The sequence below is a fragment of the Synchytrium microbalum genome (assembly GCF_006535985.1).
Source record: "Synchytrium microbalum strain JEL517 chromosome Unknown SmJEL517_scf0008, whole genome shotgun sequence".
In the NCBI taxonomy this organism is placed as follows: Eukaryota; Fungi; Chytridiomycota; class Chytridiomycetes; order Synchytriales; family Synchytriaceae; genus Synchytrium; species Synchytrium microbalum.
In genome coordinates, this window is record NW_022158357.1 from 296744 (window position 1) to 320208 (window position 23465).

Consider the following 23465-nt stretch of genomic DNA (forward strand, 5'->3'; position numbering starts at 1 on the left):
TGGAGCCTGTGACGATGGCGGAGACACCGGGTATGAAGGAAGACACATCCGTAATGGTGAGTTCGAGTTTGCAGACGACGAAGAGCTACTAACGCGGTGGTGGTCTTTACTATACGGTCCCGTCGTGGAGTCTACTATTTGATCTTCGGCATCACTCGGTGGAGATGGCAGCGACCTGACAAACTCGGTAATGGATGGTGTGATTGGGATATATGGTGGGCAGAAACTTCCTCCATCCGAAGCTGCTGGCGATTGTGGTGGCGAGTATGGCAGGTTTGGCACAGACCTTCTCACTTCAGCGGTTGGATAAACATTCTGAAAAATTATCCCGGTGGGCTGGTCATAAGCCTTTGTGGCAGTGGAGTGCAATGGTGTCATAGTTCTCCCCATTTGTTGATTGACGCCGGGTAGGCTATGTAGGCGAAGGAGAGTCGATTAGTGTTGGCTCAAGTTTGGTTGTCTTGCTTTCACTGAAGAGTGGAGAAAATGCAAACACGATTACCTTTCGGTGTATGACTGCCAATCCTGGTTGCTATCTTTTGAGGCTCGTTCAGCGACACGAACGTGATGCGTGTCTTCATCGTGGCAAGTCATCCAATGAAGCGATAGATCTTTGCTCTATGTGGTTGCAAAGACCGTTAAGCGGCTAATAAAACACAACAATCTGACTGCAACTTTAAAAGCGGCCGACTTACGTTCTCAAACGTTTGTCGGCAGGAGGTTCGAGGGCATCTGAATTTGGCTTTAAGCTTAATAACGGATTTTCTTGGCTTTCTACAAAGTAAAAGTTGCAATGGTTTGAGGTATGTACACATGGTGGAACACGCAAGAAACTGCGATGAAAAAAGCTTACTTCGGATGTCCGGTGAAGGCATGTTCCTGATAAATAGGAATGAAGTGAGTTGAAGTAATAGTGAAATGAAAGCAAGCAGCAATGCGATTATAGTGAAAAGATCACAAAACAAATTCAAGAAGCGCCCGCCCGTAGTAGTTATACCTTGTTGAAGAGCACATCGCAGCCACTGCAGAGAATTGTGGGTGCCTTGGAGGCACTGTTGTTGGCAGCAGACATTACCATTCGACATATCTTACACTTTTTCCCCATTGTGCCTCGTACTTGCAGAGTTTGCTCCAGAGCCGGGAGTAATTGCAATGGTAAAAGAATTCGGCTTTGTTGGAGATGGATGATGGATGCCTTGTCCTTTAGAGTGTAGAATTCAATAGGCAATCGGGCTGATGCAACGACTTGCGACCTATCTAGTTGGTGACGAGTAGTGGCTATTCGAAACTGACGTTGCGTTTCAACCGGCGTGTTTGTTATCTGAGAGTAGGAAAGAGTTTTTTTTCAGGGCGGTGAAACCGGACGAATATATCCAAGCTGTCCGAGTGTCCGTCTTCAAAGGAAAGTCCCACAGGTGGGAGTCGGTCTCGCAACTGGGAGTCGAACCTTGTTGGACACTGGGGTTCCGTGTATGTCAGTAGTCGTAATTTGTCTTGTAGAGGTCTCGGAACACATGATTAATTGTCCTCATCGATATAGTTTCTTCCCAGAAAAACCCAGACTATTAGTCTGTTTGATTGAACTGTTCCGGGTCGTTCCTGTAGTTCAAATCTCTAGAGTACATCACTGATTTAGATCTTCGATAGTCATAGAACGTAGAACATCGTAACTTGCTCCACTTCAGACGCACCGAGAGCTTAATTATGTTCTCGGCAGCTTCCAAACGCCCATCGCAAAAGATTCGTTTTGGGATTGAACATGTCAAACTAGAAAGTAAGCAAACAGATTGACTTGATGGTGGGAGGCATGCCGGATTTTCTGGTTTTCTATCGCAAGGTGCTTGAACTTTGACCGACACATGCTTTTGTGGGATTGTCTGAGACCACCTTCCCAACCTCCTAAAAATAAACTCGCCAAAACTCGATTTACAATCTACGATTAGGAGGAAGACACACGTAGATCGGCTCAACGGTTCGATCCGTGCATCGTCCAGCAAAACTTGACATGTCGCGTAAGGAAATGCAACATGAAATCTTGCTCCTTCAAATCCATTTGCGATCGGAGCTTGTCAAGCGGCCGGCTACAGACGGCTGTAATCCCGTTTCCGGAGTACCCACCAACGTTCAAGCTTTGACCATCAGCAAAGCCTTTGAAGAAAATTTTCATTCAAGTGCCCCACCAACAAACATAAGAGATGATCTGTCTATGTAATAAGACGGGCAATTTCTTCTATAGATGGGCGTAACCGTTTTCCTTCAAAGACTCAGCTACAGCTACCAGAGTCTTGTCGACATGACCATTAGAGGGCTCAATAGCAGATACATTCATCTAATAAAACGAATTAAGGTTTTCATTAGCAAAAGCGGCGAATCCCTCGTTTTGGATGTACGAGCAACACAGAGCCACGAAACCACCATCAATTAAACCAAATTACTGGAAGATTGAACTTACATGCCCAATTCTAAAGTACTTGGTAGCGTAATCAGGATGCAGACCCCCAGCAATCTGGACTCCACGAGCAAATACGCCGCTCAAGAAAGAAGCTGGAGTGACACCTTCTGGATAGTAAACCGCAGTCATGGCGTTTGCTTCTCCTTCTTTTGTTGGTACCAATTTGAGGCCCTTATCCTGTACGAACTTTTTCACATGGGCATTCATAGTAGCATGCTTGGCCCATCGTCCTTCCATACCTAAAGTTTGCGATGCCATGAGTAACTTGTTTGCAAACAGACGTTAATGTTTGCAAATAATCATGATTTATAACGCACCGCCATCAGCCGTTACAATTTGACGTAACGAGGTACCAAGAGCAGTAATGAGTTGGACTGGTGGAGTACCTTCAGACAAAGGGTAATCAAGGTTAGTGACTACGCTTCGATATCTTTCAGCTTGTGAATGAGGTCGGCTCGAAAGCACGTAATACACGAGAAACTCACCGAAATAACCTGGCTTTCGTGCCATATAACCTTGCATGATGGGTGTCCACCTCTTCAACGAAGCGTAATATGTAGCCGGTGGTGCAACTCGACTGTTTACAGTTTCGAGACCACGAGCAGACACCATCAAAACACAAAGACCAGGTGGTGCACCTAGAAATAATTATGATCAATACCATGACTGTTGATGCTGGGCTAGACATTCCAAATACCTAGGGCCTTTTGAGAACCAGTCAAGACCACATCCAAACCCCAAGCATCTTGACGAATGACTTCGGCACCAGCTGAACATACAGCATCGACTATAACCAAAGTTGATGGTGATACTTGATGAACGAGCTTTGAGATGCTTTCTGCATCTGACAAAACACCAGATGATGTGTCAATGTGAGTGATAGTGATCGCCTTGTAAGGCTTTGATACGGATGTCAAGGCAGTTTTGATGTCTTCTAGTGATGCACGAGATCCGAAGGGAGAGCGCAAGTGGGTTACTTTAGCGCCGTATGTTTCCAGACTAGAGGTAGTGGTTTTGAAATTCAGTAAATGAAAATGTGCAGGGATTCTGAAAAACCTGGTGTTCATCCTGATGGTGCTTGTATCTGTAATATAGAGACTCTCATACAACCTACTAACTCACCAGTCTCCAAATCGATCTCCAAACAATCCAGTGTTGAGAATCAATACTGATTCACCAGGTTCCACAAAGTTGGTGGCGACAACATCCCAACCAAGAGTTCCAGATCCAGCAATCAAGTAAGGTTGAGAGGTCTACCATGTATAATGAATGAGCTTGGTAATCGAAGCGTGTTTGGAAGGCCAATTTAACTTACAGGAGCTTGGAAGACGACTTTCATATCATCAAGAGCTTGTCCAAATATCTCAACAAAGTGTGGTCCCATGTGAGATGCAGCTGGGGTTGACATGACTTCGGCGACCTAGAATAACTCTTCGTGTCAGCTTTCCAAAAGCTGTTCAAACCACCATTCATGCGCCGTCTAACAACATCTCCACGTCTCTCTCAAGCATAGACCTTGAGTCTGGCGACGATTTAGCGGTATTTGTGACCACAAAACTAGAAAACAGTGACGATCCATGACACATTGCTTTCTGCCCTCTGATGCAAAAGATGCCTCCGAACTTGCCTCTTTCGATAGCTCAACTGGGCCTGGAGATAACGAAATTTGAATGTGTGAGCTCGTTTCGATACCATTGACAGCAGTGCGTTTTATTCTTGATTACCTGGTATCATCGTCAAAGGATATTCTTTAAAATCTAAATACAAATAGAGCGTTAGCGATGCACGTTCCGGAAAAGAAAGATGACATCAAATTCCTTACTTCTTCCTGAGCTCATCTTTGAAATCGAAGCTGTTGAAAAAGTTTGATGCTTGTTGTTCGAGAGTGTGAGCTTGTTGATCGTGGGAAGAGCACTTAATGCGCTGAGTCTTGGGATACGAGATGCGAGGGCACGAATGACAGCACTCTTCATTCACGACAGCTGCTGTACGAAACGTCTGTCGTTCTGAAGGCTTCAAGAGGGGAGGAAGAAAAGACGCATTGCAAGCAACAAACTAGACCTGGAAATGGAAGTATGAGACTTGGGGACGAGTTGGGTACTCGTACGCATATTTCCTCATTTGCTCCTGATATCGTAGAAGTTTGCTTTGTTTGATAAAATTACTATGACAGCGAAGAGTGAATTGTATGTTTATTCTTGTTTTTCATCCTCATCTTCATCCTTCCATCGATTGGCTCTAGCTCTATTCTTTTGCACATTTCCCATAGGCGTCGACGGTGCAGACCCTCCAGGAAATCCAGCCAAACCAACATCAGGATTATTCAACTTGAATGGTGTAGGGCTTCTGTTCCTCAAAGGAGACAATGGTATATCATCGTCCTCGTCTTCACCATTGTCTTTCGGTACCACAGTTCGACGAGGAGTTTTGAAGGGGGATTTGTTGCTACTGCTACTATTACTACTACTGTTGTTGTTCTGGGTATCTGACGCTGGGAATCCATCAAGACCTGAATCCCGCAAATACTGAGCAACCTGCGTAATGACTTCACGAGATGCTACTTGGGCTATTCGTAACATGGGAGCCAAAGTGCCAGTATACCACATACCAACAACCACCAACACCATAGTCGTAGCTGACAAGAAATATATAGGATTTGTCAATACTGCCATGAGCTCATTCCAACCCAATAATAGAGTCAATCCAAGATACCAATATGGAAGTTTGGCTGTAGTAGACACTATAGATCGTTTGGCATCTAAAAAGGAAGCATCAACTTCTCTAAGGAAACGATCTCGTAGGCTGCTTAGTTTAGATGGTGACAGCAAAACCAAGTCAGAGTCATCTATTGGTCCTACTAAATCGGTAAGGGTATCTGGCTCAATGGAAATACGTTCGAATCGACTAAATAATACGTCAGTCTCATTACGAGCTTTTGTAAAGACTCCATCGATATCGTCATCAGGTTTCCACATTCGTGGCAGACCTTTTTCATCATATCGGAACTTGTCTTCGAAAAAGGATTTGAGGCGTACTAGCATTCGTGATGGGTCTGTCTCTTCTACTAGTTTGCGATGGAAGACTTGCCATACTTGCTTTTGCATCTCGACTACTGAAGTTTCTATTTCCTCGTCACTAGCCTCAAATCCTACATATTTTGCTGATGTGAGAACATCGTTTCCTGAATTTTGTAAAACATCGTAAAGCGAGTTGGACTAACCTCTCGATTTCACTCTGACTTCCTCCAGAGTTCGTTTGACTGTATCCTGGAAAGTATTTGAAATACGAGACCACATATCTGGACCCATATCGTTCAACTCTACTATTATTGGGTCACTCAATCCATCCAGAATCAGTTTCTGTTTGAATTAAGGACATTCATATGAGTATGGAGGCGAATGTATTGCTTTGTTTACAAAAAAGACAACCACAAACCTGCAAGCCAGACACCATACGCTGCAAGGCCTCATTTCGTTTCAGCGTGGCAATCTCGTCTAACTCGAAAAGGAATTGCGATACTGGTTCTTCATAGCTCCAATCGGCAAAGGATACCCGTGACTTGACTGCCATGTCTCGGAAGGTTGATTCGGCTTCTTGTCGACATGCTCGTAAACTAGAAGCAAATTCAGAATCACCTCCTTTGAGCTTGGCCTAGTTTGATTTTTGCAAATCAGTATTGCGGCAAAAAAACACACATTCAAAAAGAATAGTCCTACCTGCAATGACTTGTTAAATTGTACAATGCCTCGTTTGTGTAAGTTACGTAGCTGTTCCATATAATTTATATGCAAAATGGATGTAAGCTTGTCCAGAAACTCGGCTCGTTTGCGTTTGTATACGTCAGGATTGTAGCGACTGGCATCACGATCAAATGAAGCGAGGCATGACTCGATAATGGTTTCAGTTTCGTGACCCATATCGTCAATTACTAGACCAGAATCTAGTCGTGGTCGATATGATTTGGTCGCTTCAACAAAGGTTTCCAAAATACCCTAAAACAGACGTGCCCAAAAAGTCAATGTCTGAGAGCTTAGTGGTCGAATGGTTCAACTCACACGTCCAATCTCGTCACATCGGTACTGAGCCAAGAGCTGCTGTTGAGTTGGCAAATCCAAATCTCTGTTGGTCAAAATCTTGGCCTGTCGACGACAAGGACTCAGTGACCCAAAAAAGTGTCTCATGGAAATGACAAACAGCCTACATACCCAAATGGACTCGGCGTATCGTGGAAAACCATCAGCTGGAATGTGTTTGTGGTAGGAAGGTCCAAATATATAGTTTGTGCCCGTGTTGTTGTAAAATCTAATGTCAGCGAAACAGAATTAGTTTGGCCAATATCATCGTTACAATAGATGAGAATCTTGCAAACCTTGTTTTCAGAGTTGCAACGGCACTTTCGAACTTTTCTGGTGTAAAGACTTTATGTGGCAATCCTTCAAATGCAAAATCAAAGAAATCGCTAATTTGTGATGTCTCATGACCAGCAGGCTGCAGACAAAACAATGAGCAAAACACAAATATCGTTACGACTTTGAACACCAACCAACCTTGTTCAGACTGATCCAGATCTTTTCTAGATCTTGCATCAAAGTTTTTGATAGAGTAGCAATTGGTGTCACAGCAGTATAGTCTCGTAATATGAACATAAGCAGAGTCTTTGGCGATCTATGCTCAACGTAATCGTATATCAGCATTGACTTGCTTTCAATAGAATCGTTCGGACCTCTCACTTACCCTTGAGCTTGAAACAGTTGCAGATTCACTTCAAATACAGTTTTGAGTAAACCCATATTTGCACCATTGTATAATCCCACCATGTTTTCCCACATGTTGACAATCAAAACTTCAGCAATGGCCAATGAGAATAATGCAGACTTTCGCTCGAAATCCTACAAATTTAACGACGCATAAACAATGAATCCCAAAACTTGTATACGTTCGATCGCTTACCTGATCTTCTCCACGTTCACGTCCATCAGTACCTTCAACATCTAGTACGAGTAGATTCTTCCCATGAGCTGGACTCAACCAGATTCCTACAGAGCCATTGATCAGTATCTATGCTTCCAGAAGCAAGTTACGCTTGAGCCCCACCTTTGGTTGTTTGCTGACGTCTCTTTTCATCCATGACGGCGAATGTGGTATTGAATAATCGGTTTAGCAAAGTACCTAAGTTGTCGGTAGTAAGTTCACGTTTTGTGGTATGTATTGTCAACTTACTCTTTCCCGTGCTCTGAGATCCAAAGACTGCGACAAGATTGTAGTCGAATCCACAAGAAGCCAGATTCCATTTGTCTTGCATATACTCTTGTAGCTCAGGTCTATAGTTGTGAGTGAGTGTCGGTCTGATGTGTATGAATGTTTGATGATCAAACCTCAATGCAGCCAAGAAGGAAGAACTTACGTGAATTGCTGATGCTCGTCGACTACCTGCAAGGTGGCCAGATCATCTGGGACCGCAGGACTTTCATCTGAATCAAACTCTGACTCAACCAAGTCCGGCACTTCGGCCTCTATTGACATTGAATGAATGGGAAGACACTAAAGAAATGAACGGTGTTTCTTTCTAGATATATAAGGAATGTCTTGCGTCAGCGCTTTTTTCGACACCAGTCGACTGGTTGTTGTTCGAAATTTGAGCGAGAAGGGAGTGTGCAGACTGCAGAACGCATAGAGGGACTGCTGCAACCATTTGAACAGGTTAATCTGTGATTTGGACGCGTATCTACTGACTCGCTAAGTCTCATTACTGCTATCGACACGTAAGAACTCGTCGTGAAGCGAATTGTTTTCAAGCTAGCACCTAACGCAAGTGTTCGCACAAGATCAACGTGTTTGGAGCTTAAATCTTTATGTCGTCTTTACAAAATTCTAAATCCTACAATTTCCTCCTTGCTGTATCATCTAGCTTTCCTGAAACTTGCTACATTTGGAAATAATGAGCTTCTTGGCCAAGACCAGTACGAACGATGCTAGTAAAGCAGTCGAAAAGGCTCGAAAAGAGAGAGAATTACGTGAAAAGCTACGAGCTCAACAATTATCTCAACAATCTCACGAAGAGGCTGCAACAGTCATTCAGAGATCACTAGGACGATGGTACAAATCTCATCATTATGGGTCCAGCATACAATCCTCACTTACAATGTTGCTAGGTATGCTCGTGTTCTAGCTCGTAAAGCTCTACGAACTCTGTGGGATCAACAGGCGACGAGTCACAGCCCAGAAGATTTTGTACTCCAAGCCTTTCTTTTACTGAGCTTTTATACTCACGGTGATGACAGTGCTCGGTTAAGTCAGTATATGAATCTCGTGTTGACTCAGAAAACACCTCCTTTTCTGGTTATGATCGCCAGATCACGAACAACAAAGGCTACTCTTCGAGTTCTAATGAGACTATTACGAATGGTCTTTGAACGAGTATGTGGTCCAGCATCACCAGAATCAGTAATGTCGCCACGATCACCAAATTGGAGACCTGCTACACAACCTCTATATCTGTCTGGATTTGAAATACGATGGCTGTTTATGAGTCTAGATCCAAGATCATATCCAGCGCAACTGCAACCTATTCTACTACTCATCTATGACGATCTGTTTCTGAAACATGATTGCTATAAAATCGTCAGACTCGCTTTACAACAGCATATACATAATATAGAGATATACACACGACGCCTAGTGAAGGATGAACAGGATGATAAAGTCGTGAAGGCAACACATCTATGGATGGGTGTCATGTTTAATATAGCTCTATGGCCTCTGAAATTTCCACAATCGGATTCCTTATTAGCAACCCAAGTACCATTCGTCAAACTATTGATTGAACATATTTGGACTATACCAATGGTAGTAAAAACCCTTGATCAACAGTCTCTCACCATTTTTCAGAAATCGAACGTGTATTCACGAGTGTTGGAGGTGATAAAATCCAATAATGAAGTGGTGACGAATATGAGTGGAGAGGACGCCTTTTGTATTGTAGCCAACCTCGTCGACTCTCAGTCTCGACTAGGAGAAGAGCCTGCTGACGATGCAATATTGATAGTAGTCAAAATCTTGTCGCATTGTAAATCCTTTATTTCGATTGCGACGTCTGTAAAGAAACCTATACCAAATAGTAGCAGTCAGTACCATCCCGTGTTTGGATGGTATGCTTCTACCCTTAAACCGAAAGAAGGCCTGTCACTATCACCTCAACAATGGGAACGTGTCACTGAATCTCTAACTTATTTATGGTCTCGAGCAATCCTGACTCAACTTTTAAAACCAATAATAGTGTTTGCTCCAGAAGCAACTACAACCCCTCCCAAGAGTGTTAAATCGCCTACAGGTGCTCGAAAACTGCTAAGTATAGTTAGGCCGTCGTCGTCAGTATTGTCTTTATCATCGGCATCCACACAAGCCAGGCGTATCGAAGTTACACAAGCAGCCTCACATTTACTAGCTGTATCAAATCTATACTTGTTGCTATCACAAGTCTTAATCCAGCTACGAAGCCAAATAATGTCTAGTATTGGATTCACTATTGGATTTGTGCCGGGAATGTGGCGAATCATTACTGAGATGGGTCCGACATCTAATGGACTGGAATTGCTGTTCAAGTCTTCTAGAGATCCAAGCAAGGAGCCATTTGGTACTACACTGCAGTTGTTTTGTGATCTGGCCTCCAGACTTTATTTGACGCTTGATGATGAAGAGGTAAACGAAAGTTTCGAGGTCAAGTCTCAACACTATTTAACTACGCGTTCCTTTAAACTACAGGTCTACGAACGTCAGTCACCCTTCACTTTGTCTGAAACTACAGAGATGGCAAGATTCCTGAACAGATTTTGTTTCGAATACCTGTCGGCCAATCCTGCTACGACGAGTGGTACCGAGGCTGCATTTGTAGATCCGGTATTCACATCATGTCGGCGCCTGCTATCGTTGCTGTATGACAGGTCTTCTCGACGCCCGTTCTCAGATGATCCAGACTTTTGGCTGATCAAAGAAGTGAAGAAGACGTCCTTTGTAGATGATGTTGCTAAAGGAGATACACGAGCTTTGCATATTCTCAGTATTATGCCTCAGACAATACCTTTCAAAAATCGAGGTAAGAGCAAAATCGTTGGAACTACAAGAACGTGATAATTACAACCATTGCTCGTTTTTAGTGGAGATATTTAGAAACCTCATTCAACGCGACAAACTGACTGTGCCATCTCAACCCCATATCATTACTGTTTATCGAAAACGGGTGCTTGAAGATGGATTCCGTCAACTGAACCGTATACCGCCATCGCAGTTGAAGCAAACGATAAGAACGAAATTTGTAAATGAACTTGGGCTTAATGAGGCTGGTATTGATCAAGGTATGAACTTTAAGTACGGCAGTCTCTTCCAACATTTTGACTCACTTGTTTTTGCCTGGGCAGATGGCATCTTTAAAGAGTTCTTGGAAGAATTAGTCAAAAAGGCCTTCGACCCACAATTCAATCTGTTTAAGACAAACGAACTCTCTGGCCTCGCTTTTCCATCTTCAACGTCATTTATTCATGAAGATCATATGAATTTATTTACATTTGTTGGAAAGATCTTGGCCAAGGGCCTTTTTGAAGGCATTACACTGGACATACCATTAGTCAGCTCTCTTTATTCCAAAGTGCTGGGCAAGAACCCCCAGCTGGACGAGCTACCAAGCGTGGATCCTGAACTTTATAAGAATCTCACTTTTGTTAAGCATTACGAAGGTAATTGTTTACTTCTATGGTTTTTTTTGAACAGACCCTTTAATCTTCAAACCGAACTTCCCATTTCAGGTGATTGTGAAGATTTAGGCTTGAGCTTCACGATCGATGCAGACATTTTCGGCAAAATTGAAACCAAAGAACTAAAATACAATGGACGGGACATCTCTGTCACAAACGCCAATCGATACGAGTACATCTACCTAGTAGCAGACTATAAACTAAACAGTGAATGTCGAGAGCAGCAAGAAGCTTTTGTCAAAGGGTTCCAATCAGTTGTAAAGAGGGATTGGCTGAGAGTGTTCTCGCCTGTTGAACTACAAAAATTGATGTGTGGTGAAGATTCTCAATTGGATATCAACGATTTGAGATCTCACACACGATATGAAGGAGGGTATTTTGATGGTCATGGGACTATAAGAATGTTGTGGAATACGTTGGGGAAGCTGGATGCTGAGATGCAAGGAAAGTTTCTCAAGTATGTTACTTCTTGCTCAAGGTATGTGACAAAAAAAGGCCTTGCAAATCTTATCTTGATACAAGTTTTGATCTCCGTTTCTTCTCTACCATTCCATTACTAGACCACCCATTGGAGGCTTCCAACACTTGTCACCTCCCTTTACAATCCGATTCGTGCCGTCTGATCCAGCAGACGAATTACCAGATAGCAATGGTTTTGCGCGTGGCACATTGTTGACTCAAGCGCTTGCTTCCGTTCTCGGATTGGGTATGTCGTTTGTGTGTAGCGTTGAGCTATCTGCTACTAAAATTGTTCTTTTCGCTCTCAATTTTCTCAGGCAAAGATTCTGGCCGATTGCCTACAGCATCAACTTGCTTCAATCTTCTCAAGCTGCCATCATACAAGAAGCAGACTACACTTGAGAAGAAACTTCTTTATGCTGTAAGAGTGGTGCTTTATTCGCCGCTGATATCATGCAAATGTAATTATTGTTTTGTTTTGTTAGATTACGTCCAACACGGGCTTCGAGCTGTCGTAATCGCCAAAGCTACTTATGATATGCCTACTGATATAGGTGCAATCGTCGAGTAAATTATAAGAGAATTACATTATATACAAGATGTTCAGCCCTCGAAAACAAGGTTCAGTATTTACAGTATCCAGCTGTCCAACTTATAATGTTGCAGGGGATGCAGATTTCATTGTGTCGGCAGTGTAGGTAACTCTTTCAACTCAATTCCTTGTGGTGCAGAGTGCCAATCACCTGGCATATTAACAACCTTTGCCGGAATACGCCTGTCGTATTGGAATGAGGATAGTGAGTTAGTTCTGACAACCTCATGAAGGAATCAGAAAAACACGCATACTTTAATCCAGCCTGAACAAAGGCAAACAGTCTCTTATTGTCCATACACCACGGCAATCCCTCTTCATCATAAAAGATACGTACTAGGGGCAAATCGTCCACATCTAAATCACCCTTCTTGAGTTGTCTCATGGTCGTCTCAACGTCCCTGCCGCAAGCAAACCGTCTACTTATACTAGATTTCGTAAAGATCAAATCTAGCGGTGCGATCATGACCACCTTTTCTGTACTAGATGGTTTGTGCTGTTCTACAATCCGATCATCCTGTGGCAAATCACCCTCGGGAAGTATCATCTCATCCATCCCAGAATCGTCTAGATGCCATGCGGTAGCTTCATCTACGAATTTTATATAATACTGGCTTGCATCATCAAACCCCAGCGCAACAGTTTTTAGTAGACAATCTTCAGTTCCTTTGTGCTGGTCTATGACTTCCAGCACCTCAGAGTTGATACTGGCACCTGCATATTGCTTTACTTCGATCTTGCCAGATGTCGTTTGGGCGATGTATTGTCCTTTTGGGCCTACGGCGAGGAAGCGTAGCTTGTCGACACACGATGGTGATTGGAATTGTGCGAGGTATGTGGAGAGATCTGGGTTTAGTCTTGCAAACGCGACGCTGTCGTCCTCATACAAGATGCAGTACCCAGAGTCAATTAGCCAGATCTTGTGAACTGGATACGTTTTGTGGTTCTTGACGTGTTCCATTAGGTCTGGTGGCAGCCTGTCAAAGGCGATTGTTCCCTCCTCGAACCTTGCAAACCTAGAAAGGTACAAATGCAAATTAGTTCAGCTTCTATTTTACGTTGGGCTCAAGCCTTATAGATCAAAAACATCTGAAACAAACAATCGACGGGATGTACAACATGTACAGTTCCTTCTAGTTCCGAGAAACCACAAGAGTAATACCATGACTTTGACGGTCCGAAACTCAGGTGAGACATTCTGGGCTCATGCGTTGATCTACTTTGGATCAGCTTGACAAAGGTCGACAGCGAATCAAGATTATCAGTCACAAAATTGTTGTCGTTCCAACCTATTGCAAAAGCGGATTTTGGAGCAAAAGCGACAATGTCTGGCATATTGACGTGCCGTTGTCTCGCTTTACTTCGCAGCATCGTCTCTATCTGTTATTTCGTCGCTGATCTTCTGAAACGCAACCACACGAGGCATTGAAGGACACGCCAAGTACCCGAGTTTACGTGTAATTTCACATTTTTATTCAAGTGGTACATATGTATATTAATGCGATAGCTCCACCCTAGAAAGTGCAAGTTGTGTCACTATTGATAGCAAGCCAATGTTCAATGACGACCAAGTTTGTCACCGCAACCACCACAACAACTAATTTGCGCCCTCAGTACGGTATTTCTCGACATTGTAATTCCGCAGTCTAACATATTAATTTGAAACATCATCATTGGGCAACCACCACACCCACAACATTTGCCATCCGTCACTTCTGCTTACCCATTGCATCGAGACTCCAAGCTCCTTTGTAACGATGAAACCTAATACTGTGTGTGCAAGAATCAGTAAATATGGATTCAGCACACATAAAGGATAATTCTTGACAAAGAACGATGGGAGATGTGGCACCACTGGGTGATGCGGCGGAATGACGTTCAAACTGTTTAGAATTCCGCAACGACCTTTGTGGAGCACTATTTTTGGTTTTAATCTTGGCATACACTTTTTGACTCTTTGCGACATGGAAGGGCGATGAAGCAAAGAGCTTCGAAAGGGCCGGACAACGAGCATGTTTGAAAGGCAGGGATGGCATTTGAGGTCCATTTGGCCACTTACACTGATTTAATATCTAATGACAGAAAAAAAGAACAAGGTGAGACACAGGTGCATCACATACAACAAATATGGACGTACGTTTTGATACTTAATAATAATAACTCATGTCGTGTAGATAAAGGACAGGTCATAATGCACCTCCCGACTAGCGGATGGTAGTGATGAGATGAAGGAAGAAAAAAAAAAGCACGGAGTTGATGTTACTTGGATGGCATCCATTTCCGCTTGTTTGAGTGGTTTCCGTTTGAAGCGAGTGGGTAATTCAGCCTCGTCTTCATAGTAGACGGTGTCCTTTGATGCTTTGGATGTACTGCTTGATGTCGATGACGAGCTTGCACTTGGTTGTTGAGACGATGAAGCGTGTGCGTGTCCCCAACCAGCAAGAGCAGCTCTTGGGCCCAGGAATTTAATCAGTGGCGTCCTCTGATGGCGTGCGGCTGTCGATGTCGCGAATCGTCGTATCATCCTCCTAAATATATAATGGGATCTTTTGTGTCAACACAAGAGGATTGAGAAAAAGGAGCTTTCAAGGCCACGATAAACTATGGCCCAGACTATAGCGAGAGGCTAGTCACGACTGACAGGGACGCGTGCCGACTTCCACCACCGTCGTAAGTTCCTGAATTTGTTTGAAGGCCATACTGTGCCATTCGTCTTCTTGTTGTAGCTGCAGTTGTTCGTTCTTTCTCAAAGTATAGAGCTAACTCTTCAGCGCCTTCTCCTTCATAGATTATACCCTGTAGAAATCATTGTCTCACTCTCTCCCTCGCCACACATCTGAAAACTGTTTGCCATTGACACATCATCAAACACCATCCCAGATCAACCCAGTGTCAAAGTAGTTTCAACCTCTATATCGCTACTATATCCTCACCCTATCTTACAACGTTGCATTTGTCTTTGCAATGGCAGATCATGCTGCTGTTCAACGCATCCTTCCTCACGCTGATCAATCCGACCAACTATGTGGTATGCTATTTGCAACATTCCTTTTGCTTTCCATCATTTTTGTTTTCACGTCCATTGGTCCTCTTGTATTAACTTGTTCTCATCCAACTCAACCATCAGCCATATGTCAGGAACCTCTCACTACTCCTGGCGAACTACTAGGTGCCTTACAATGCCATACCTTTCACCTGATCTGTATTCAGATATGGGCTTCCATCTCCAACGCATGTCCTCTGGACCGTGTGCCCTTTCCTCTTATCAATGTCAAGGAGCGGTTGAATGGAGTCGTTGTTCGACAAATACGAGTGACTAATAGCACTCAGCCTGTCGCTGCTCATCTACAGGGTGAACTGGATCAGGATCAAATCGACTTTCCACAATTCGATCAAGCTGGTAATAGGATTTATAATCTAGATGATCTATGCCAGATATGCTATAATGGAAATAATCCGGAAAGAATGCTGCTCTGTGACGGGTATGTGCTGTCAACTCTCTTTTTGATAGTGTGTTGATTCCATCCCTCTGTTGCCATAGCTGCGACAAGGGAACGCACTTAGAATGTTTAGAAATGACGGCAGTACCACCAGGAGATTGGTATTGCTCTCTTTGCATACCTCTTCAGCCAATAGTTGCAGAAGTCACGCCATCCACATCCACTGGCGAGCCAGAGGACAATAGTGATCGAACTGATAGAACCTATGTTGATCCATCCTTTGATGATGAACCGCCTAGTAACGCACGTCCTGGTAGGAGTCGACAACGGAGCCCTCAGGTTGCCTCACATCCACGTCGAGGACGGATTCTAGATGCAATCCGAACGAGGGTTCGTGCAAGGACTGAGAGAACCACTATACCTGTTCGTCGTGAACCGTCCGCTGAATGGAGTCCTCATAATGCACAGAGAGCGTCAAATGCCGCTAGTAGTAGCAGTACCGGTAATAGTAGTAATAGACGGCCACGTCAGTCTTCCATTTCTTTCGACTTGGATGACATAGAACTGCCAGCCTCCAAGAAGATGAAACCAGATGATACCATGTCAACAGTCTTTTCTCAACTGGATCGAGAAATCAAATCTAGAGCCAAAGCTGCAAAGGCTCGAAGTCAGGTTCGTAATCTCTCGCTAGACTCACCGAGGCCAAGATCTGCAGCAGCTACTACGGGGAGGGCGAGGTCTGTCACAATAACAGCATCAAGACCTTCATCTTCTAGAACATCGATACCAACACCAATACCAGCATCAATGCCATCCACGGCGTCGTCATCAGCAATACCGTTTATAGTACCCGTAATACGTAGACCAGGAGTCCCACCACCGTTAATGAATGCAACACCATTAACACCATCCATATATGATGATCTGGACTCGCTGCCATTACCATTGACGAAGAAGATAGTCGAGCCTGTACGATCCTCTTTTAGTAGAAAACCATTCAACAGTGCTTCACGGAGTTCAAGTACTACCAACAGTAGGAGTAAATCGTCGTCAATCATGTCGAATGCTGATAAACCAACAGAACGACAATATCCCTCATCTCAATCCAAGGAAGCATCACCACCAAGACCCATATCTTCCTCATCAGCAGTGCTGATACCGCTCGTAGAACCAGAAATACCAGCATCCAATATAAACGCCCTCTTGGCTGCCTATAATGCTTCCTTGCAGATGATACCACCTCTGCCATCTACATTTGCCACACTACCCAAACAACAGACAGTACCACCTAAACTCGCCATACATCCAGATTTGAAACGGGTTATCGCTGAGGTAGTCAAGGAAGGTTTAGTGGAACCCTATAAGAGGGCTGTTGTAACAAAAGACCAATTCAAGAGTATAGCTCAAACTGTCACTCATAATGTTTATAATCAAATCAATGACAAGTCTGAAGTGGATTCTCCCAAAATCAACGATCTGGTATCAGTCGAATTGAAACGCTATCTCGCCAGTATTGTAGTATAGAGAGTAACGTATATGTGTTTGTTGGGATAACGAATAATAGTAAATAAACTAATGTAAAGATTCACCATATGTTCATTTGTTTCCGAATTTAAAATTTCTATCCAGATGAGGTCATAAAACTATTTCTGTTCATTCCAGTAGAGTCGTTAGAACTAAACTTCAGCTGCAGGAGCAACCGTCTCATCTCTATGCGATACTATCTTTGCAGGCACATCTCTGAATCTAGGCATCTTGTACAATGTCATTGGGTGATCATTGGGCAGAATTCCAAGTTTGGCGACTTTTTGTTGGGGCTTTTGAGGTGTCTTCTTTGGTATGATTGAGTGTGAGTTCTTCTTGCGTAGTTTTTCCTAGAGAGATTTTGTGTACGGATGTTAGTAAAATGTATCGATTCGCGTGTTTTTGCGAAAACGGTACCTTTTCAACACGCATCTCTTCCTCTTCTTTGGCCTTCATTGTGGCAATCCATTCACGCTGGTACTTGTCTGTCATCAAACGTGCGACCTAAGATATACAAGCGTAAGCTACAAATTCGCACTATTCGAAATAAGGCGTTCAACATACTGGGGTAGATGGCCGGACCAACTGGCCATAAGTATGGCTTGGGTTCTTGTCACTGGGAAGCTTGGGATGTCGCAGCGCTGCAGCATCCTTTGAAAGAAAACACACATCCGTGATTAGTTCATTAGCCAATCCATAGCCAACGACAACAATGCACATACTTGGGGCTCAGTCAACTTGACACGAACTGGGTTTTCAGCTCTGTATGCTTTAACTTGGCCCGGTGTTAAAAGACCTTTTCGGGCAGCGTTTCTGTTCATGACTACATAGTCTAGAGGTGCGTCAAGTGCGTTGCGGTGCTTTACGGCTTTTCCATGCCATTGCTACATAAATTGAAGAATACTGTTAGAATCGTCTGTCTGTCTGTCTGAGATGTATGACATTTTCAACACTTTGAAGTGGCTGTTCGCCAAGTGACGCAATGGTGAATATCTCACGAGTGCGCCCACTCCGACGTGTCTCCACTCCCTCATATATTATACTCGTGCAGTTCCATGTACTCACCAGACTGCAAGCAGCAGTATCATTAGGGTCTCGCTCATACGTCTTTCCATACGTGAAATCACTGTTTGGCAAATTATACACTGATCTCTTGGTCTTGCCGACCTCGTGAGGCACCAATAACGGGTTTCCGGCACGTGTGCTGCTAATAGGCATCGTTCAACAAAACCTTAATTGAATTTAAAGCGTGTTGTGTTTGTTGCGAATCTCTCGCAGATTTTTTATGTCGGAGCATTTTCCTAAACGGAACTTGAGTTTGAGTCAATCATAGAATATAAGGCGCACAATTGAAGGGTAAAATGTACCAATATGTGTCGTTTTGTATTTAACTTATCTACACTTTGTTACTGAGTGTGAGGAATTTACTAATGTGACTTTATGAATGTTTTTTACAATGGCTTTGGAGGAGATGAGTGTTTTAATTACGGGTTTCTTCTTTAGGCTCTAGTGCTAATGACACTCTGTACAAATCCGTAGCATTGACCTTTTCAGATCGTTCAAGTTGTTTGAGCAACCACTCTTGCAAGTCTACGACTTCGATGAAATTGTACCGATCATTCTAACAAGTAGTGAGATTTATTGTTAGATACTGTTTAACAAGCCCCAAAAAGTCATCTTTGAGAGTCATCACGGCTTTTTTACCTGATACTTTTGCACATCAAGTATAATCCTCGCCGATTTCGAATACTTGTCGAAATTAATGAGACGTCCATCATTCCTCTTGTTTGGGTTACCATCTTCACAAAACGTTAAATCCGTCAAGTATACACCCAAGAATGGCAGGCATGGTGGAGAGCATGTTCGCAAGTGTTGGCGATACACGGCATAGTTCTTGCTGTGGTCTGTTGATGCTTTTAAGAGTTCGAATGTTTTGCGGGTTTTCTCGGATAGCAACTTTTGATAAAGAAAGAGTGTTGTGAGTACACTAAAAAAATGTCCGAGTACAAGAGATACGTACATCCCAGGTCTTGCGTAAACGACTGATGGTGGATGAGTTGAGAGCAGAGAGGATGGCCAAAAGAGTGTTGAAGTTGTTCATGTTCATTAGCCGCTAGTTTGAATCAAGATGCTTCGCTTAGTATGTTGTGGCGGCAAGAAGAAAGTTGGGTAGAGAAGCCGAATGCGCACTTACGTCTCCAACTTTGATAAAGTATTTCAGTGTTGAGGCTCTTTTCTTGACATCATGATCCAACAAGATGCTCTCAGCCACCCAACCGGTAATCTGCAAAAATGGGTTTCATGCACGGTCAAAATTCCATACCGACAAAATTTTGTAATAGTGACCAAACATCACTCGCCTTATTCGACAAAGAGCTCATCCCTCTAACATGTATAGCACAGCTATTCGTCTTGCCCTTTGCCCACTCCTGATTTATAAGCTCTTTAGCCTCAATAGCATAAAACATCTTGACCTCCATCAATGTCAATTGTCTAGCAAGTTCCAAATGATCCAGATCGTGCAGTGTGACTCTCTTGAATGATCTCGGGACTATGGGTGTGGGACCATCTTGTGATACAGCTGAGAAGGTTTTCTTTGTAGCGGGTTTGAGGGTTCCTTCAGCTTGCTTTCGACATAGTTCGGCGAGACGAACACCGATTTTGGGCATGTGGTCTGTCATTGGTCCTTCTGCAAACTCGTGGATGCGAGTGAGCATGGGAGTGTCGGTGGATTCGTTCCAGAATGTTTCGAGCCATGTTTTGAATGCATTGTAGACTCTATGTGAATGATTTGGATTAGTGGACTTCAAAAGCCGAAAAATATAAACCAAAATGACGCTATTACCTCAGACGAATCGGTGTTTGTTTCTTTTCCTTCCAGACTTTGACTTCGTCGTCAACCATACCAACTGGTGGCTCAATGAAGAATCTCTTGATGAGCAAATCGACCAAGTCTGATGGTGTGCCAAAGGACCTGAACATCATGAGGAAGGCGCTCATGAAGTGTGGATCTACACAAGACGAAAAAAGGGATTTGTTGTTATAAAGCCAAGGAAATTCAACTCATCAAATCAATAATGCCTTCAAATCCTTACCGACTGGAACATCATGAATCGTCAACCGTTCAACCAGACTCGGAAACGTTCCACCATTAACCTGCCCCTCCATATTGAATGAAATATCATTGGACGGTGAATCATATTCCAAAAACCATGCCTTCTTTCTGATTTCCATGGAGGCTCGAGCCACGCTTTCACTAGAATCGGCTCCAAAGAAGGCTAGTAGTTTTGATGATCCAGTAGAAACGTCACTGCTGAGACTGACTTTCTTGTCTCGCAACTTCATTGTTTTGAAGTTTCCTTTACTTAATACAGATGTGGATCGACTTGACGTATCGAATAGCTCATCTTCGTCACTACTACCGTCGTAAGCACTATGTCTTCCAGACATGATTGATATATCATTTTGCGATGAGAATGCAGATCCGGGTCTCGAGTTGGAGTCTGTGTCAGTGTCTCGCGTTGGTAGATCGTACGAGCTGGCCATCGAGCTTGGTGTTAATGGTTTATGGGATGGTACAGATGGTGATCGAGTAAATGTGGATTCTGCAACTATTGATGACGGAGTGGAAGGTTGAGTTGAGGCAGCACGTCCACCACGCGGCAAGGTGAGTTTATTCTGGACTAGTGCCCAATTGACCTTGTCGGCATTACGTCGAGACGGTGAGCTCAAGAGATCAGTCAAACTCTTGAACTCTCCACTATTCAACACTTTCTGCTCATATGCCTCCTTTTGATGTATCAATGTCTTTGTCGATATGATTGTGTCCAACACTGCGTGCTGTACGGCATTTGAGATATCTACTAAATCGGCGATAGCAGAGATTGGTGCGAATTCATCAGCACATAAGCGGACTGCAGATACGAGATCATTGACCAAACTATATAAAAAGTCACGACGAGCTCGGAAGGTCTTGAGTGCAGCATTTAGGTCGGGCACTTCGACTACAGGTATGTCTTCGAGCATTGACAGTAATTGACCTATATCCGTCACTGTAGATCGGGCACATTCGGCGAGAGCATCTGGATTTATGGGTTCATTATGTCCTAGCTCTGCTAATCTCACAAGCTCTCTCAAACCACCTGATATTGCTGGCTTGAAGACTTCCAAGCGAGCAACCATTTCTACGTCAGAGATTTCTTTGCTCTCGTTAACATCCTTTTGTGGTGGCGGCCTAGGAATCAGCTTGACACCTGCTGTTTTCCCAGCATTGACAAAGTCTCTAATAACATCTAACAATTGTCCAGCTGCTTCTTTTACTTTATCAGCTGCATCCGCTGGTGGTGATATTCCAGATGCGACTTTTGCTGTTAGTACAAGTCTGCTCAATGATGGAGTCAAGTTCTTGTAATGGGTTTTTATAGATGGAAGTGATACGACATGAGAGCTTTTGGAAGTGATGCCTGCACATTCCAACATGTATCGTACCGTTGCGACAACATTGTTGGCTGATCCGAGATATTTGCCTCGTTCTTGAAGAGTGTTTGTTCCATTGAGGTCGGAGAGGGCGTGTACTATATTATCAGCCAACAGATCCCATGACATGACATTGGCAGATGTTGGTTCTTTTGCGGGTGACACTGTCGGTATTCGTGGTGATATTGGATGCTCTAGTGGATTGTTGGCCTATGATGGGCGATAATGGTTAGACGATGGTTCTACGATTCGTTGGTTGGAATATTTGATCTGTTACCTTTATATCGTGTATTCCGCCCGTGGGAGCTAGAGATGGGACTGTAATTGTGGGTGGTGGTGTCTTCTTGCCTTCCAGAGCCTTGGATTCAAACATGGCCAGTGCTTCTTTTACGGGACTACTTAGCGTCCTCTCCTTTACTATAGTTGAGCCTGACATGGCAGGACTTGGAATTACTAATGGCGCTAGTGAATCTTCTGCTTTTGGCGATGCTTCTTTGACTGCTGGTTTAGCATTTGGCGATTCAACAGTTTGTGGCGATGGCTCAGAATCTTTGACTTTTGGCGATTCGGTAGCCCTTGGCGATGACTCTGGTTCATCGACTGTTGGTTTGGCCTCCACGTTAGTCTTTGGCGACTCTGTTGCTTTCACGTTCTTTGGTGGGTCGATGGTGGTTTCCTTTGATGGCTCGACTTGTTTAACAACGGTATATTCTTCTATCGATATGTCAATAATTCGTTTGGCTGGAATAGGAGAGTTGGTACCACTCAAAGACTTTTCCACTGGTTCAACATTTATAGTCTCTGCATTAGCAATAGGTGGCAATGGCATTGTTGGTGAAGGGATTTTAGGCTCAGCGTCTGGTGCGACTACTGTTGCTGCTGTTTTCGCGACTGTATTTGATGAAGATGGCATAGAACCAGCGACGGTTTCTGACAAGACCGATATATCACCACCTCCATTCAATATTAAGCTTAGAGCTCTCTCCAACGATTCTAGTTGTAATAGTGCTGCTTCTGATGCAGGTCTCCCAGGTGCGTTTGTATCATTCAACGTTTCTCGACCCGTTGTTGCAAGCGACGGTGTGGATGTTGAGACAGGGCGCGGTAGTTCCCGTTTCTGGAAAATGAAAATTTGTGTTAGTAAAGACACTCCGAAACTGAAATGTTCAGCGTAGGAACGCTTACAACGTCGTTTGCATGTGCTGGTGGTGAGTCGTCAAGTGTTGCTAACGGCAGTGGTGCTATAGACGTCGATTCCATGCTCAGAGCAGCGAATGACGACCCTACAGATGCCAAGGAATTACTGGATGAAGCCCGTCTATCCTGATCTTTGATACTGGTGACAAAGTTTGATGGAAACCACCCTTCATGAGAAATTATGTTAGATGAAACGTCCACACCAGGGATTTCAGGCAAGTCATTTAAACTCGACAGTATACCTCTTTTCTCATTTCCTACACCATCCCACCAGCCACTATTATCCTTTGCGTAGACTCGTAAAATCTCTCCTCTCTTGAAGCTCAAGCACGAGTCGTCTGCTGATTCATAGTCGTAAATAGCTTCGACAATATCAATGTATCGTTTCTTTGATATTCTTGATGCAGGAGGCTAAGTAGTTAAGAGACAGTCAATAATGGTCAAGCAACGAATTTCGGAATCCAAATTGAGGATACATACTGGCATGGCTGTAAGCTCCTCGCTTAAGCTTGTGGTAGAGCTCCTCTCTCTCCGCGCTAGAAGAGATATGGAAACGCGTAGAAATTTTCTAGTCTCTT

At 43.6% G+C, this 23465-nt stretch overlaps 6 protein-coding genes across 6 annotated transcripts; 1 reads left to right on the top strand and 5 right to left on the bottom strand.

Annotated features, from left to right (window-relative positions):
* Positions 1-2230: 2230 nt before the first annotated feature.
* On the bottom strand, positions 2231-3860 carry SmJEL517_g02100 (2-aminoethylphosphonate---pyruvate transaminase; the record flags this gene model as incomplete). The annotated part of the gene is made up of 7 exons (XM_031168028.1): positions 2231-2329; positions 2453-2691; positions 2770-2838; positions 2938-3090; positions 3150-3451; positions 3575-3705; positions 3768-3860. The coding sequence occupies 7 exons, from the start codon at positions 3858-3860 to the stop codon at positions 2231-2233; spliced, it is 1086 nt and encodes a 361-aa protein (XP_031026060.1).
* Positions 3861-4644: 784 nt separating this feature from the next.
* On the bottom strand, positions 4645-7975 carry SmJEL517_g02101 (uncharacterized protein; the record flags this gene model as incomplete). The annotated part of the gene is made up of 13 exons (XM_031168029.1): positions 4645-5600; positions 5673-5811; positions 5888-6103; positions 6169-6444; positions 6508-6591; positions 6658-6754; positions 6822-6940; positions 7000-7117; positions 7187-7341; positions 7403-7488; positions 7547-7621; positions 7673-7773; positions 7857-7975. 13 exons carry the CDS (start codon positions 7973-7975, stop codon positions 4645-4647), a joined length of 2541 nt encoding a protein of 846 aa, XP_031026061.1.
* Positions 7976-8390: 415 nt separating this feature from the next.
* On the top strand, positions 8391-12229 carry SmJEL517_g02102 (uncharacterized protein; the record flags this gene model as incomplete). The annotated part of the gene is made up of 8 exons (XM_031168030.1): positions 8391-8548; positions 8605-10150; positions 10214-10544; positions 10606-10803; positions 10867-11181; positions 11251-11677; positions 11760-11905; positions 11976-12229. 8 exons carry the CDS (start codon positions 8391-8393, stop codon positions 12227-12229), a joined length of 3375 nt encoding a protein of 1124 aa, XP_031026062.1.
* A 107-nt stretch (positions 12230-12336) lies between these two features.
* Positions 12337-14774, bottom strand: SmJEL517_g02103 (uncharacterized protein; the record flags this gene model as incomplete). The annotated part of the gene is made up of 5 exons (XM_031168031.1): positions 12337-12433; positions 12505-13266; positions 13974-14014; positions 14086-14322; positions 14514-14774. The coding sequence occupies 5 exons, from the start codon at positions 14772-14774 to the stop codon at positions 12337-12339; spliced, it is 1398 nt and encodes a 465-aa protein (XP_031026063.1).
* Positions 14775-17366: 2592 nt separating this feature from the next.
* On the bottom strand, positions 17367-18432 carry SmJEL517_g02104 (uncharacterized protein; the record flags this gene model as incomplete). Its single annotated transcript, XM_031168032.1, has 5 exons — positions 17367-17564; positions 17632-17718; positions 17779-17865; positions 17937-18098; positions 18280-18432. 5 exons carry the CDS (start codon positions 18430-18432, stop codon positions 17367-17369), a joined length of 687 nt encoding a protein of 228 aa, XP_031026064.1.
* Positions 18433-18694: 262 nt separating this feature from the next.
* Positions 18695-23373, bottom strand: SmJEL517_g02105 (uncharacterized protein; the record flags this gene model as incomplete). Its single annotated transcript, XM_031168033.1, has 11 exons — positions 18695-18835; positions 18919-19170; positions 19235-19327; positions 19409-19498; positions 19605-19992; positions 20060-20225; positions 20310-21900; positions 21968-22807; positions 22876-23054; positions 23130-23298; positions 23368-23373. 11 exons carry the CDS (start codon positions 23371-23373, stop codon positions 18695-18697), a joined length of 3915 nt encoding a protein of 1304 aa, XP_031026065.1.
* Positions 23374-23465: the final 92 nt, after the last annotated feature.